Raw genomic sequence first — 17,943 nt, 5'->3', positions numbered from 1 at the left:
AATGCTTGCCTGAAACACTGTCCACTGAAAATGGATTCTTCAAGTCATGCAAAACCAACAGCCTGTCCCCAGCAATATGAACTCTTCCAGAACATAACTTGAATGCTGCTTTTCACCCAAGTGGTCATTCGTCATATCAGAACCTACATGTAGAGTGTTGATAGGGCATTCAACTGGAGGGCAGCACAACCAAATACAATCCTGTTCTTAATGTGTATCCACAAACATATTTTCAGGCAGAGGAGAGAACTGTGGGTAATAATTTATTTCAGGACCAAAGAGGAGAGCTGCAGCAACCCTACCATTGCCCAGGTGAACAAAGTTAATTCAGCACGAGTCAGGGATTTAACCTGATTCTTAGCTCAGTTCAACATTGGACAATACAAACTGAACCACTAGATGGCTAACCCTAAGCAGTAATGCTCCTTACTTCTGTTTAATATTTTAACTGATCCAGGGAGCAGAGCAGCATCTGTGTGTCAAATGGAGTCCCAAGTTTGTCTGCTGACTGCAATTTATCCTCAACGTGGCTGGGCCTGATTGCATTGCATCAACCACATCAAGAGACCTTTCAAGCAGACTTAAGAGATTGATGCATACACATGCATTGTGTATCTCAACTACAGAGAATTCCCCTTCAAAACCTCTCCATCTAGAAGGTTCAAGACAGAAGTGAGATAGAGTATTCACCACTCACCTGAATGGATATAGTCACATTAAAACTCAAAGCCTGACACCACCTAGGTCAGAATGTTACTTACTGAAACATACGAACAAGGAGAAGTAGGCCTTTCAGCCCCTCTGGCCTGCTCTGCCAATTCAATAAGATCATGGCTGATGTGATAGTAACTTCAAATCTGCATCCCGTCTACCCCCAATAACCTATCACCCCCTTGCTTATCAAGAATCTGTCCACCTCTGCCTTAAAAATATTCAAAGACTCCGCTTCCGCTGCCCTTACAGGAAGGGAGTTCCAAAGACTTACGACCCTCAGAAAACATTTCACCTCATGTGTTTTAAATGAGCAACTCCTTATTTTAAAACAGTGACCCCTGGTTCTAGATTCTCCCACAAGAGGAAATATCCTCTTGTGAATCCTAGAAACCCTACACTGGGTTGTCTTGCTAATTAACAAAATTAAATACTGTGACCGACTATACACTTCTTGAAACTCATTGTTATACTGAATCTTATGGTGAACTATATTTTTAATCCGGCTTGTAATGCGCTCTAGATGGAAGAAACAGAGGTGACTTGATGAGGAATTGTGGTTTGGGCCTTCATTGACACCCCCGAAGGTTTTGAAAGGGACCAAACTGTAAAAAAGTAAAACTTCAGCAGAAATCTACTAGCATGCACAAAAAGGCAACCTGCAGCATGAGAACTATGAGATAAATACCTTGGCAGAACTTCAGAGGCCCAGGTGTGCATATAGCCTATAGGCTGATAGGAGTCTGAGTGTAGGAAGCCAGAGATCTTGAGAATTTGACCATGTTTGGGTGGGCAGATGGTTAAAAGACATTTTTGTAATTGGGCAACTCAAATAATTGCAAGGTAATGATTGGATTAAATTGGTCTCCATGGGCTTTGCTGAAAGTATAAGAAGGGATTTCTCAAGCAGAGAGGGGGGGGGGGGGGGATGATGATGCTGTTATGCTTTGATGCAATTGCTCAGGTTTTAGTATGTCAAATCTTACTTATACTTAACAAAATATAACCATCGTCGCCATAACAGCTATCACTCGGAATCATTTCTGAACTTAATAAGGGGTTAAAGAATTAAGAGACTGAAAACTCAAATTCTAACATTACAAACAACTCTATTGTACACAAAATGTGTGAAAACTTACGTTTTGCCCATAATTTAATTGCTCTCAATGTCAGCCTAAAATTTTCAATGTTTGGTACTAAATGTAATATTTCATCGGTGACTCTGCAACCTGTTGAACAGGGAGAAACACATCTTAGTTTAGCACACAGTCCAAAAAGGTGTTTAGCTTATTTGCTTTGAAAGCGTGATTTAAAAAAAAATCATAGTTTTAGAAAACTTTATTGCTCTGTCGCCCTCATTGACAGAATTCAGTGGATGAATGCACTCAAGAGCTTCATGCGCTGCAGGTCAGTCAACTGCAGTTGTTGCACAACTTTTTGAAACCTGAAAGCCTTTCACACCACTGTTTTTTTGCAGAATTGGTAGGGAGAATGAAAAGCATTAAAAACATCCAACTTGAATTTTACATTCAAAGCCCCTGTTCTTTAAACTGGAACAGTCCCCTCAATAAAATATTAAAGTATAAACAGATTACAGTCACACTCCCACTCATCACACATAACTTTGCCATTCTTCTCATTAGCCCATAACCCAGGGCAAGAATGAATATTTTTACCTCCATTTTTCACATCAAAGTTATCCAATATGCATTCACAATTGACAGTCATTTACCATTAAGGCTTCTAATGCATCTCAAGTCCAAGTTTTTAAGCAGCACATCATCTCGAAGGTCCAAATCTTCAGGGATTGTCTGAAGTGCCAATCTTGCAAACAAAATATCAATCTAAAACAGAAGATTTGACATTCTGAACCGATCACATTTGTCATTTTCCTAAAAGATAACGCACATTGTGATTCAAATATTAAAAGTTTGCCTCCTTTAGTTTTCAATACATGTATCTAAAATCCTTGTGTTAAATTAAATTTATATAGCTACTTTCCTGGAGTCTAAAAATCTAAATTTCACAAGAATACAACATTTTGACATGGGGCACTTTATTTTAGCAGAATTCGCCTTCAGACTTGCAAACATTTAATAGTATATGGAATTAAGTGATACCAAGGTTTCAATGTCAGTGATTTTGCATTTACAAGCTTGAAATGCTAAACATGGTAGAATCACACTACTTATTAGTGACTATTAATTTCACCATGCAAAAACTACATTTTTCAATATTGCCTTGTAAAAGAAATTACAAATTTAACTGAAGAATGATGCAAATCAATTAATACTTAATAAAGTACCTCTATACCATCAAAGGATAGTTTAATTACTGGCACAAAAGCTTCTTCAACAGCCTGCAAAACAAACAGACAGCAGTCAATACAGCGCATAAATGCACTGAACACCACACACACACGCGAATAGTGCAACATTTTCCATACCTACCCTTAAATTCCTCACTTCATCTTGCTGCTTCAGCTTTTCACAGAAGGATGTGAAGAAGTCAATTCTTTCAATGTGGCGCGGTGCAACACATAGAGCATCAATATCAGCACCTAAAAGAATAAGGATTTTTGCTTTACTGTGCATACTTAGCATGCTTGCTATCCAACATCTACCTCAAGCTAAGATGTTTCCAATTTACACGTTTCTTTACTGAAGAATTCACCCTTTCGCTACACATTTCTGAAGGTATGGACCTTTGCTGCTATATGGTGCTACCAGCACATGAAGCCCTCCAGCAAGTGTTCAACAGGTCAATCAGTCCCAGAGACATCACAGTTGGATCCAGTCCTAATGTCAACAAACTTCCAGTAAGGCTTAGTGCAAAGTCATTAGGAACAGAAATAAGAGCCAATTTCCTTTATGTAGTAGAACCATCAAGGTTAATAGCATCCCAATAGCTGAGCTTAGCTAACTGAATGCAGACAGGGAAGAAAGGCGTCAACATCCCAGCAGCAAAAAAAGTGTTAGACATGCTGCCTATATTGTTCTCCCAACCTGTGGGAATGCTGTCTTATATATCAGGGTGGTCCAAGATTTAGAAACAATACAGGACTACAGGCGTACTGGACAGCAGAAGCAGCACGCCAAAGACAGAGCAAAACAATCCCTCAACCAGTGGATCAGATCTAAGTTCTGCAGTTGTGAGTGGTGCTGGACAATTAAACAACTAACAGGCAGCGCTGGCTCCAAAAACAGCTCCATCCTCAATGATGAAGGAGTCCAGCATTGCTAAACAAAAGCATTTGCGAACATCTTCGGGCAGATGTCCCAAGTAGATAATACATCTTGGCCTCGAGGTCCCCATCATCAGAGATGCCATTCTTCAGGCAATTTGATTCACTCCATACTGTATCAGAACAGTTGAAGGCACTGGGTACAGCAAAGGCTGCATGTCCTGATAACACCCCGGTAGTAGTACTGAATACTTATTTCCCAGAACAAAAGCCCCTTTACCCAAGCTGTTCCAGTACAGTAGCTACCCTGGCATCTGACTGCCAACGTGGAAAATTACCCAGGTAACCCAGTCAACAAAAAATGTAAGACAAGTCTAATTTGGCCAATTGCTGCTTCATCCGTCTACTTTCAATCATTAACAAAGTGATGCAAGGTGTTGTCAACAGTACTATCAAGCAGCAACAACCCACTCACTGACAGCCAGTTTGCATATGGCCAGGACCACTCAGCTCCAGATCTCTTCGGCTGAGCTGAGCAGATACTACTGCTCCAAAAGGGATACCTGAGCCCTATGGCCAGCAGCACAGAATCACTAACCTTCTGCTGCTTTCTTTGATTGACCATGTTTGAACCCGGGCAAAAGAGCCGAAATTCAGAAGTGAAGTAAGATGACTGCCTTTGAAATCAAGGTAGCATTTGACAGAGTATGGCATCAAGGAGTCCAAGCAAAATTAAAGTCTATGAGAATCAGGTGTAAAACTCTCCAATGATTGGAGTCATGAAGAGCATAAAGGAAGATGGATATGGTTATAAAAGCAAAAAACTGCGGATGCTGGAAATCCAAAACAAAAACAGAAACAGAAATACCTGGAAAAACTCAGCAGGTCTGGCAGCATCAGCGGAGAAGAACACAGTTGACGTTTCGAGTCCTCATGACCCTTCAACAGAACTAAGTAAAAATAGGAAAGGGGTGAAATATAAAGATATGGTTGTTGGAGGCCAATCGACTCAGCCCCAGGACAGTGCTCCAGGAGCTCCTAAGGGCCGTGGGCTAGGCCCAACCATTTCAGTTGCTTCTTCAATGACCTTACCTTCATTATAAGGCCAGAAGTGGAGATATTCGATGGTGTTCAGTGATATTCACAACTCCTCAGATACTGAAGCAGTTGTCAAGAAATCTAGACTTACCTCATTGGTAAGCAGGGCCGAGGAACACCAAGTCCTTAGGAGTTTTGTGCATGTGCAGGCTGGGAGCAGATGGCACATGCACAATCCGGCAGTTAAAGGGCTCGGCCATCCTGACAGCAGTGTGTTTATGTAAAGAGAAAAATAGGAGAGATGGCACGAAAACCTGGATCATGTGGCGAAGAGCAGAGCGCCACAGTTGATAAGAGTCCCAGGTTGGGGACAGGGAGAGGTCCCAAAAGAAGCCCCAGGTAGAGGAACAGAAACAGGCCCAGGGGCGGCCCCAAGGTTGGCGATTCGGTGCTGCAGGCCACTGAGACAAAGGTTCCCCTTTGGAACAGTAGTATCTGCTTGGTACTGCCAAAGAGCTTAAGTTCTGCTTGTGAGTTGATGCTTGAGTACATACTTTGGAATCCAGAGGAATGGAGTCTTGGGAGATGACACTGATACCCTGTGAAGCGAACAGTCACCAAGGCCGTTCCAGTTGGAGCAACGTTTGGAGAGAAATCCAAGGTGAGATCTTCAAAGGTGAAGGCTGGAATCCCTCATGAGAGTGGCAGTGTTTCAATGAGATTTGTTGGCTCACTGTTTGCTAATGCCTGGGTAGGTTGTTGAGAAATCAGTGGGATGTGTCTTAGCTGCATCTAATGTGCAAGTGGTGTATTCGGCCACATTTGTCTGTTAATTCACATATACCTTATATTAACCCTAAAATGTTAGATATTGTAAATTGTTTTATCTTTCTGACCTTGTATAGTAAAGCTTGTGGCTTTATTCTCTTTAAACAAAAAGTTATTGGTCCCTAACCGAACCTTAGCAAAAATTTGGGGTCTGGGCCAGGATCCTAACAGTCCTGCATGCTGCAAGACTTGGAGAACATTCAGGCTTGGGCTGAATATTACTTGTCACTTAAGTGCCAACCAATGCCTTTCTAACCATCTCCCCATGGCATCCAACAGCACCACCATCACTGAATTCCCCAACATCCTAGGCTTATCATTGACCAGAAACTTAACTGCATCAGCCACTCAAATACTGTGGTTTAAAAAACAAGTCAGAGGCTGGGAATTCTAAGGCAAGTAACTCACCTCCTGACTCTCCAAAGTCTGTCCACCATTTACAAGGCACAAGTCAGGAGTGTGATAAAATACTCTCCACCTGTCTGGATGAGTGCGACTCCAACAATGCTGAGAAAGTTTCACACCATTCAAGCGACCCATCCACCAAATAATCTTAAGCTTCACAATTGTAACAATGTTTATAATATTTTGGGACTGTAGCTTTAAATTTAAGATAAATAAAGGGGTCATGTGACCTGTTCTGAATCCTTGACAGTAAGCCTGGATTGTTTGATTGTCAGAGAGATCAAAGGAAAGCTCAAATTGTTTTACTAAGAAGGCGGTGCAAAGTATTTACGCTTGCAGACAATGGCAAAATCTACTCATTGGGAGAATCAGTCTCTGAGTCTACAAAGTCCCAGAAAGGTGCTGAAATGCCAGATTGTAAATAGTTATACTGTAAACTGCCCATTTACCTCTAAGATGAAAGGAGGTTGAGTTCAAGAGTATCTAATCAGCATTTCTACCTGGACGCAAGATTCACGTGTTTCACAACACTATGACAGGGAGAAGTCAGAGGAAGCCATCAGGTTTCAGGCTTCCCTACAAGTCAATAAATATCGCAGGCAGAAGAGGTTCTGTGTGGTCAGCAGTGAGAAAAGGCTGCTTAGCTTTGTGAGTTACCAAAGCCAGATGTGAGAAGAAATGGTCTCTAATCAAAGTTATGCATCCTGCAGTCATCTAAGGATTCCAGGAAGTTTGCCCTGGCATTGCCAGGGAGAAGAATCATTGGAACAGACTTTACTGCTGGCGGTGGACTTAAGAAACTCTCCAAAAACTGAGGAGAGCCCCTGTAAGGCAGCCCAATCAAAGTTACTACTCAGTGAAACAGGGGACATGGGAACCCACTGGAAGCCAGGGGTAGGGACTGCAATTCCATGGGGTGTATGATGGTGTGCTCTATAAAAGTGAATGCTTCCCTCTGTAGGTTAAAGTATAAGTTGCCTACAAAAAGAAAATAGCATTTAACCAAGCGCTTTTTATTCATTTGTTACAGTAAAAGTTTTAAAATGTGAAATCCTGCCATGTCATTTTCTCAGCTAGTAACTGGAAGTTTAAATCTTTTTAAAAATTAAGTCTCTAGAGTCCGTAACAACATTCACTCCCTCTACCACTGGTGCACAGCAGCAACTTGCCACAGTTCCTTCAACAGTACCGTTTAAACCCACGACCTCTACCACTTAGAAGGACAAGTTCAGCAGGCGCATAGAAACACCACATCAGCAAGCCCCCCCCTCACATTATATATCATCCTGACTTGGAACAATATTGCCATTCCTTCACTGTCATGGGGTCAAAAATCTGATACTCCCTCCATAAGTATTTCCAGCATTTTCTTTTCATATTTCCAGCACCCAGTATTCCAGCTTGGTTTGGTCCATTTGCTATTCTTTTTGCTGTCTTATGACTTGTGAATGGGTTTCTTTTTTGCCCTTGAAATTTACCAAAACTGAATGCTTCTTCCCAATTAGTGCAAAATCCTTCTCCTTCATTAGTCTGAATGCACCTACGAGGAAGCAGCTTTCACAATCCTTAATACCTGGGGAGTTTGTACACTCAGCAGAAAGTACAGGCTAGGTAAAAGAATTCACATGCTGAGTCTGACCAATCAGCTGGGTTTTAAATACCAACACTAAGTGAAATTTTCCATTTAATCCAAAACTAGATTCTCATTCCTTCTGTTGCCACCACCCTCCCCGCCCATTAAAAAAGTATGTAACTGATAGCGCACAGAGACTATGGGATATATTGACAAGTCATTAAAAGACTGGAACTTTAAACTAGGACTAGGGATTGACAGTGCCCAAATTTCCATCATAGCATTAGCATTGCTGTAGGTATAGGAATCTGCAGTTTAAGAAATTCCATCTAGTGGTAGAAGTATGTATTGGCAGACGTGCATGTAACAGAATGAAACCTAAATATATTAGTATGTACAACGTACCTTTTGTGTGCACTCCTAATCGGTATGAACCAAATGTAAAAATTTTCCCACCAACATTCTCTATTACTGATGGAGGAAGGTTCTGAAAAAAGAATTAAACTGATGCTGTAGAACAGGTTATCAGCAATTTACATGAAGGACGAATGAATCTGCATATCTATGGTGCCTTAACGAGTCTCTCATGTCTCAAAATACTTCACAAACTTTGAAGCAAAGTGGCTGTTGCTATACAGATGAACAAGTAGCTCCCACAAACAATGAACAATAAGTTGATTTTAGGTGATGCAAGATGAAGAAATAACTTTGCTAAGGATGCAAGAAGAACTTACTACTCTTCTTAGATTAGTGCAATGGGAATTTTAAATTCACCTGAACAGGAAGACAGGGTGTTAATTTGATGCCTCATCTAACAATTTAGCACTCAGTACTGGAATGTCAACCGGGATTATACACTCAATTCCGGGAGTGGTGTGTAAAGCTGAATCAACAACTAGATGACACAATCGGTTGTTACCGATTTGAGAAAAATTATAATGAGTGCACATGAATACATTGTTTTCCCAATCAACAGTAAAGCTAGATTTATTCAACATTCCAAATTTCAGCCTACATATTGATGACTTCAGTATATTTTACAGGTTTAAGAGAGCTTGTGCTCCTTTGCGAACCTGTTGCTTAACCTGCAGTATTTTGCTTTTTTGTGGTCTAGTTTCCTTATCTGGGAACCACCACCCAAACTAACTCCGGTATTCAACAAAGAATCTGCTTCAAATATTCTTGCAGCTACTTACAAAAAATTAAAGCACCCTTTAGTTTGCTCAATTCCCATGTATGATTTCCAATTTCTCAGGAAATCTAATCCGAATGTTTGTTGCAAGTGGCAGCATATATCATGAGACAAAGAACAAACAGAATTTCAATTAAGCACTATCCTTACCTTAATTTCACTGGTATCCCGAATCCACTCTTTAACTAAGCTATTTAGTTTTCCGAGAATTGCAATTCTGCAAGATAAGGAGGTAATTAAAATATCACTGAATCTACCATAACAGAGAATTGTTTTTCAAATTAGCCTTTACTTCACTGTTCATTGTTTTTCTTTAGTTACTGTTTACAGTATTTATTACAAGTAAATCTTTCGTGTGGCCAACCCAAATTTAAATAAAACGGGCTATGTGGGAAATACTGACAAAGACTTACAATTCAATATGGTAGTCAATTTTTCTCTTTCACGTGTTGGCTGACCTCTTCAGTATTTGCAACATTTACTGTTGCAGCATTCAGCATTCATGACTTTTAATTTTCTCTCAGCTTAATGAGATCAACTGGGAGTAAAACTACGATAAAGTCAATGCTCCAAATTAGTTCAAATTGAAAAGTAATAGGGAAAGAGGATCCATGTTGGATAGAGTCAGGAACAGTCCAAATCCCCTATAGATTCACCACTGCAACCACCTTTTGACATAAAGAATAGTTTGCACATTAGAACATGCAGATTCTTTCCAAAACATGGCAATTTTAACCTAAATTTTCTCATTGCTACCTGATGTACAAATCCAATTTAACTAGGCATCTTAAATTATGCAAGAGAACACACTGGATGGGGAATTTAAAAAATGGTAGTCAAGCTCATCCCCTTCTGAAAAGCAGACATAATCGAAATTCAAATGGAGTTTGAAAAAAATCTGACAATTGATCCAAACAAATTGTCTGCCAAATTCGAGGGGAAATGGGTGAAAAATAAGTCAAAGTTTTATCTTCTTAATTTCCTCAAAATATGGGTGTCACGAGCAAGGCCAAATTTGCCCATTCCTAGTTGTCCAGGAGAAAGTGGTACTGCACCACTTTCTTGAACTACTGTAGTCTACATGGAGAAAGTACTCCCACTGTATAGTCCAGTTTTTGACCTAGTGGCAATCAAGGAACAGGTGTAAGTCCAAGTCAGGATGGCATGTGACTTGAAGGCAATGGTGTTCCCATGCACCTTGACCATCTGGATGAGAGGTCGCAGGTTTGAAAATTGCTGTTTAAGACATGGCAGCTGCTGCAGAGCTCAGGTGGAAAAGGCAGTATAAATAATAATTCAAAGGCAAACTGAAAATAAAAAGAGTGTAACAATCAGAAGTTTTACTTCAGGTAAAAGGAAAACGAAAATATGCAAAGTCATTAAATCAGGAGAGAGAAATAGGTAAGTAAAAAAATCGGAGCAGAAGAACAGGTTAGTGTGTGTGGCCCCAAAGAAGCATTCTTTATACAAATGCACAGTGTAAAGCAGAGCTTCCAAAACTTTGGGTTGTGATCTCAGACAAGATTTTGGGGTCGCAAGCTGTGAGGCAGCAATGGCTGCCATGGAGCTCTAACTGATTACTAACAGCTGAGACACCCCTTTAAATCCTCACATTTTGTAACGGCGGGCATGGCCTAACTGACCACTCTTTGGGGCCTGATTCCGGCTCCAAAAAAGCCAGTGTTCCCACTTCACGCTCTCAAATCTCTCCCCGCTTTGCTCTCACAAAACCAACCCCACCCCCTCCCACTTTCACGAATCTCCCCTGCTCTTACAGCTCTACCTCCCACCACCTGGCTTTCACTCTGAATTAATTGCAACTTTCAAGTCTCAAAATTGGGTCTCAGTGTGAAAAGATTTGGGAAGCACTGGTGTAAAGGAACAAATTGAATGAGAATCTAAGTCCAAATTCAGTTTGGAAAGTGTGACATGGCTGCCATTACTGAGGTATGGCTGCAGGTTAGTCAGGACTAGGAGTTAAATATACCAGGTTATCAGGTCCACTGGAAAGATAGGGAAACTAGTGGAGGGTAGTAGCCTTAATGATTAACAATGAAATCACAATGCTAAGAGGATATAACGTGAGACAAGCAGTCAGTGCAGGCTTTGCACAGATTTAAGAAATAGTGAAGTATTTAAAGACTTTAGTAGAAATCGTATATAGGCCCTCTGGCTGCTTAATATGAATGCAGAGACATGCAAGTAGTAAAAATAGAGTGATTTCTTTGAGGAATTTTAACCTTCGTACAGATTGGGACAAGCGGACTAGCATGTCAGAAAGTGAATTACTCAGGATTTTTGTAACAATATGTCCTAGGACCAATAATGTCATCACAGATAGAGTATTATGTCAAATTTAGTTAACAGCCTGACAGTGAGTAAACATTTATCTAATAGTTATTAAACCAGGTCAATGTAGTGTTCAAAAATGAACATGGTAAAGAATCAGTTTATACCCCTAACAGGCAAGAGCTTTACCTGCCAAAAACAGCCATGGATGACTGAAGAGACTACATAAAACCAAAAGAAAAAGCACACAAAAATGCAATGAAATAGCACAGATCCGTCAAATGGAAGAAATACAGTCGAGTGACAAAGCAGATACAAGGGTTAGGAAATAAGTATGAAAAGAAACTTGCCACAGGATATCAAAAATCAAACAAATTTTTTTTTTTAAACAATTATTTAATAGAAGTGAATATTAGCAAGAACTTTTTTTAAATGAAGTGAGTGGTAATAACCTGAAAACTACTGTTCACAAGATGGTGAAAGTGGAAAACAGCAATGATTTCAAACAGAAATTGGATGGACACTTATTAAAAAAAGCTTATTCGTTCATGGGATGTGTCAGCATTTATTGCCCATCCCTAATTGCCCTTGAAAACGTGTGGTGAGCTGCCTTCTTGAACTACTGCTCTCCCTGTGGTGTAGGTACAGAGAGGGAGTTGCACAATTTTGACCCAGTGACAGTGAAGCAAGGGCAATAAATTTCCAAGTCAGGTTGACGAGTGGCCAGGAGGGGAACTTGCAGATGGTGTTCCCATGTGTCTGCTGCCCTTGTCCTTTTAGATAGTAGTGGTCGTGAGTTTGGAAGGTGCTAACGAGGCTTGGTGAGTGCCTGCAGTGCATCTTATAGATGGCACACAATGCTGCCACTGTGCGCTGGTGGTGGAGGGAGTGAATGTTTGTGGATGGGGTGCCAATCAAACAGGCTGCTTTGTTCTGGATGATGTGAAGTTTAAAGTGTTGAAGGAAATAAACTTGCAGGGCTACAGGGTTCAAGTGGTGGACTAGCTGGATTGTTCCATGAGGATAGATTTGATAGGCCTCCTTCTATGTCATAAATTACTCCACTCTATACTTCATAAAATAATGTGGAGTCAGAAGCAATGTGATGTACCTTGAAAACTGATAATGGTGATATTTTTCAATGAAAATTAAAAAAAGCCAACATGTTAAATGATTGCTTTTCATCGTTATTTACAGTAAAGAGGTTAGCATGTCAATATCCTCAGGATTTGGGGAGGGACTCACCAAAATTAACATAAGCAAAATGGCAATAATGAAGAAAACAATGGCTCTGATGGTTTCAGTCTCAGGGTTTTAAAGGAAATAGGTCAGAACATTGCCCTAAATACAATCCTCCAAACTTCTATCCCTTCAGGAGCCATTCCTTTAGATTTGAAAATTGCATGCCATTATGCTACTTAAGAAAGCAAGAGTTACCAGAGTATTATAGATCAGTTAACCGAACATCTGTTGAGAAATATGTTGAGAAGTATAATTAAGGACAGATAAAGTCTGTTAGCTAAAGCTGAAACATGGAATTGAAGGCAGATTATTGACCTGGTTAGGAAATTAGCTGAGGGGCAGGAGATAGCTTAGGGATAAATGGGGAGGTCCTGGAATTGGTCAGCTGAGATTTGTGGTGCCCTGCAAGGATCTGTGTTGGGAGCTCAACTACTTCACCTTACAGTTCTGGGCATCACTCTAAGATATACTGGCCTTGGAGGGAATGCAGTGTATGTTTACTAGCATTTTTTTTTACTCTTTCATTTGATGTAAGCATTGCTGGCAAGGCCAGCATTTGCTGTCAATCTTTAACTGTCCTTGCAAAAGTGGTGGTGAGCCACCTTCTTGAACCACTGCAGTCCAGAATTATACCTGGACTACAAGAATTAAATGACAAGAAGAGATTATGTAATCCCTGTGATTTAGAAAGTTAAAGCCCAGCATTCCATTAGACTTTGATTATTCTCATGGCATTTAATTATTCAAGGCATTTGATGATCTGTGCACCTGGACCTCCACTGTTTCAGCTTTTCACCATTTAGAAAATTCTCTGTGGTGCCCTTTTTAGGCCCAGAGTGAATAACCTCACATTTTCCCAATTTGAAATTCATTTGCCATGGTTCTGCCCATTCACTTAATCTATTATCATCTTTTAAATTTTATGCTTCCATGTCCATTGGTTCGAATGCACCTTTCTTTATGTCGCCAGCAAATTTGCTTATGTGGCTTTTAAGTTTAAGATATTAAGAACAGTTAGCGTAGATAGAAGGAAACTACTTCCAGTGGTTGTGGATCTAGGACCATGGGACATATTCTAAAAATTACAAGACAAACCTTTCAGAGAAATTAGGAAACACTTCTGCACACAAAGGATGAAAGAAGTTTGGAACTCTTGTCTGCAAATGATAATTCATACCGAATCAATGGCTAATTTTAAAACAGATTGATGGATTTGTTAAACCAAGGTATTAGGGTATATGGGACAAGTCACGTTTATGGAATTAGGTTGCAGGTAAGCAATAATCTCATTGAAAGGTGCAACAAGCTCAAGGGGCAAACTAGCCTACTTCTTTCCTACATATCCTCCAGTTAGCATACACTGCAGCCATAGTGCATTGATATTGGAGGGATTGGATGTCTTGTGAGCCTTTTCATTTAAATCTGGAAAAACCTGTCAGGAGTGACGGTTTCAACATGTTACAGAGCTCTGGGTTGTTCTAAGACAGGATTAGGAACATGGCTAGAGGTGGAGACACAGGGTTGATATCCGAAAGAGACAGACACACTGGGCCAAATGGCCTTTCACTCTTTTAAAATATTTTTATGCGCATACATTTTCTTGTTACACAAGCTAATAATTAAGATCAGATGTTTTCTGGAACAATGACCCACAGCCAACGGCCAGTTAGTGCTGGCAATACAGGAGACCAAGGCTGCGAGCAGAGCAAGTTCTTATACACAGCCAAGTTGGAAACAGTCACAGCAGATAAGTAGGGAACTCTTAAAGGAATTACATCCTAGGTGAGTGACTGTTCCCTTAACAAAGAAATCCCCCAACTTTCAGAGTATTGTGTTTGTATGTGGAGATGGAAAACGTATTATGGTCAAGAGATTGAGTAGAACCCTGGGCATTTGTTTCTGGGAGGGTGTCACACCTCTTCCCTGATCTACATTTAAAATAGAGACCAGCCAAAGTAGGTCAGTCAAGTGAATAAAATGAAAATTTTACTGAAAACTAGGATACCTGGGAAAACAAGAGTATTTTAAACTAAATCAAGGCTGAATATCTTCCCTATCATGGCTGATTCTTGTAAGATTCACCTGTGCTGCAGCTCCTCTTCCTCTTCAAAGACTCCAAAAGGTTTCAATGCTTCAATAAGTTTCTGAGTAAGCACATAATCATTTTCTTTTGGCGAAGCCAAACTAATTGGAGATGTAATACCATAATGTTTTTGTGTCTGGGGCTGCAGAGATCCTTGATTTGCAGCAGGGCTGTGGAACAAAACAGTAAAAATGTCAAACTATAAAGCAATTGAGTACATTCTGTGTGAGACGATATTTCAGGTTGGAGCAGCAAATAATTATACTAAAAGGTCTCCAAGTAAATCAAAATTATTTAACTCATTCAATAAGTGAAGCATGTTTACACAGCATTAAACACCATAATTTCACAATGAAGTTCACCAGCTGCAAAAAAAAAATTAAAACATTTTTCTTTCATTCATGGTACATGGGCATCGCTGGCAACCGTCCATTCCTAACTGCCTACAAGCAGTGGTTAAATGCCTTCCTGAACTGCTACAGTCCATGTGGTATTGGTTGTCTCTCAGTGCTGTTAGAGGAAGTTCCATGATTTTGACCCAGCAATGCTGAAGGAAAAACAACACATTTTCAAGTCAGGATGGTGTGCGACTTGGGAGAGGAACTTGGTATTCATATGCCTGCTGTCCTTGTCCTTCAAGATGGCAGAGAACACAGGTCTGGAAGGTGCTTGTAGAAGCAGTCTTGGCAAGGTGCTTCAGTGTATCTTGCAGATGATACACACTGCTGCCACTGTGCATTGGTTGTGGAGGGAATGCCAATAAGGTGGACTGTTTTGGCTCAGATAGTGTCCAGTTTCCTGAATGTTGCTGGAGCAGCACTCATCCAGGAAAGTGGGGAGTGTTCTGTCACATTTCTGACTTCTGCTTTGGATATGGTGGAAGGGTTTTGGAGAGTCAGGCGAACTACTCTCTGCAGAATACTCAGCCTATGACCTGCTCACACAGCCACAGTATTAATGTGGTTGGTCCAATTATGCTTCTGGTCAATGGTGAGGGATTCGGCAAGGTAATGTCATTGAATATCATGGGCAGGTGGTTAGACATAAATAAAACAAATAACCAAGATTTAACATTTATTTAACATGGAATTCCCTCTTCCAGTTAGTGGACATTTACAATAGGTTTCATCAAGGTTAGACATTTTGAAGTCTGCAAGGCTGTCATTTCATTGGAAATTCAATGACATTTACCATCACTGAATCCCCCACTATCAACATCCTGGGGTTTACCACTGACCAGAAACTAAACTGGACTAGTCATATAAATACTGTGGTCACAGGAGCAGTTCAGAGACTAAGAATCCTGCGATGACTAACTCACCTCCTGAGTCCCCAAAGCCTGTCCACCATCAACAAGGCACAAGTCAGGAATGTGATGGAATATTCCCCACTTGCGTGGATGAGTGCACCTCCAACACTCTAGAAGCTTGACACCGTCCAGGATAAAGCAGCCCACTTGATTGGCACCACATCCACAAACATTCACTCCCTCCACCTCCAGTGCGCAGTAGCAGCAGTGTATATCATCTACAAGCCTAAATAGCCAAGTGGTTATGGTACTGGGCTTATAACCCCAAGATCAAGAGTTCAAATCTCACAATGGCAAACTATGAAACAATGTAACTTCATCTGAATAGGAACAGATGGAAACGTGTTTGTGCTCGAAAGAGTTACAAGATGGACTGCAGGAAATCACCAAGGTTCTTAAGACAGTACCTTCCAAACCCACGACTATCCAGAAGGACAAGGGAAGCAGATAGATGGGAACACCAACACCACCTGGAAGCTCCCCTCCAAGTCACTCACCATCCTACTTGGAAATCTATCGCCGTTCCTTCACTATCGCTGGGTCAAAATCCTGGAATTCCCTCTCTACCTATACCACATGGACTGCAGTGGTTCAAGGCGGCAGCTCAGCATCACCTTAAGGGCAACTAGGGATGGGCAATAAATCTGGTCCAGTCAGCGAAGCCCACATCACATGAATGAGCAAAAAAAATGTTGAGCAGTAAAGATATTTCTCAGTATAGTTTTGCTTCCATCTACAGCTGCCGTGAGTGACACATATATAATGACAAATAAATCATTTACCCCATACAGAAACCATAGGAACTCCTTCAAAAGAGAATCATATTATTAGTATTGTATCTAATATAAGATGGCAGCAAATGCTTACAGTAAACAGCTTATTTGCAAATTAATATAGCCAGCATCCTGAGCATTTCTGAAAAACTGGCTGATGCGAGGTAGAATGCATAGTCAAACAGTTTCACAAGCATGGAAGCACAACCAACAGCAATGATCAGCAAAGGAAATCTGCCACACTGGTTGCAAAAGAGCAGTCTATAATAAGGTTACTCATCCAACAGACACCAAGAAATTATATTATCCAATGGTGAATATATTTGCCCAAAACGCTCTCCAAGCAAGTAAACTTGACACCAGCTGGCAAGGTGGAACAGGATAACAACAGAAGGTGCAAGCACAACTGAAAACAAAGGAGTTGATGCATGACTACAAAGAACAATTACAACAGCTAGTATTCCTATTAGTAAGTTTAAAGTAATTATCGTGTCAAAGCTGTGTTGCACATTATTGAATTTAAATATAAGTTTGAATGTAAAGTATTTCAGTTGCAGCTAGCTGCAAAGCTTGCCTTTGTAGCAGGATACATGAATGCAACTTTCATAACAACATTAGGAAAACAAGTTTGGATTTGTGGCAGTCAAGAAACTCAAAACAGGATAAAACAGGACCCTCAGACAGAACAGCAACACGGCTACATATTAGCTCTTGTATCATGTTTATTTAAACTAGACAGCTAAAAACAAGAACTGAAAAAAAAATCTCAACTTCTTTGTCCACAATTATGCACAATTATAGACTTTACACTGATTACCACATATACTTGTGTAAAAGTCAAATTTTTGAGACCAATAATATAAGTACACAAGCAATGTTTTTGAGGGATGACATGCAGGCTTGATTTGGGCCCAAAAGACAGTTGCAATGGAATAAAGTAAAAACTAACGACACTAAAAAGTTCACATTAATTCTCAACATTTATAACATTACAAACAATATACATTTCATCCTTTCATCCAATTCTTGATAAATATATACCATAAGGAATTAACAATAACTCTTCACAGTGAAATCGTGAGAAATCATTCTGATCACTAACTGAATCAGCAAACAATTCATCCCAATAACCTGGTTGTATATACCATTTCGATCTTGCTCATCATCTTCATCAATAGTACAAGAAACTTCGGCATCATTTCACAAGTAATCATTCTCTTTGTCATTGAGCACATTCAATATTCCACATATTAAAAATGATTTTTTGACAATATCAAGATCAAGTTCATTCCATAGTCTAGGACTCAGTGGCACAA

General features: G+C 40.2%; 1 protein-coding gene across 3 annotated transcripts in view; it reads right to left on the bottom strand.

Annotated features, from left to right (window-relative positions):
* The window catches only part of papola (poly(A) polymerase alpha), a 73,863-nt gene that overhangs the window by 47,611 nt on the left and 8,309 nt on the right, over nucleotides 1-17,943 (bottom strand). For all 3 annotated transcript variants that reach the window (XM_041214974.1, XM_041214976.1, XM_041214975.1), the window contains exons 2-8: nucleotides 14,545-14,715; nucleotides 9,082-9,148; nucleotides 8,145-8,226; nucleotides 3,162-3,271; nucleotides 3,017-3,070; nucleotides 2,444-2,555; nucleotides 1,851-1,940 (exon numbers count right to left, since the gene is read on the bottom strand). In XM_041214974.1, the coding sequence (XP_041070908.1) occupies nucleotides 1,851-1,940; nucleotides 2,444-2,555; nucleotides 3,017-3,070; nucleotides 3,162-3,271; nucleotides 8,145-8,226; nucleotides 9,082-9,148; nucleotides 14,545-14,715 (686 nt within the window). The remainder of the gene's footprint in view (nucleotides 1-1,850; nucleotides 1,941-2,443; nucleotides 2,556-3,016; nucleotides 3,071-3,161; nucleotides 3,272-8,144; nucleotides 8,227-9,081; nucleotides 9,149-14,544; nucleotides 14,716-17,943) is intronic.

Source organism: Carcharodon carcharias, chromosome 20 (assembly GCF_017639515.1).
Source record: "Carcharodon carcharias isolate sCarCar2 chromosome 20, sCarCar2.pri, whole genome shotgun sequence".
Classification (NCBI taxonomy): Eukaryota; Metazoa; Chordata; class Chondrichthyes; order Lamniformes; family Lamnidae; genus Carcharodon; species Carcharodon carcharias.
This window is presented reverse-complemented; position numbering and strand designations above follow the sequence as displayed.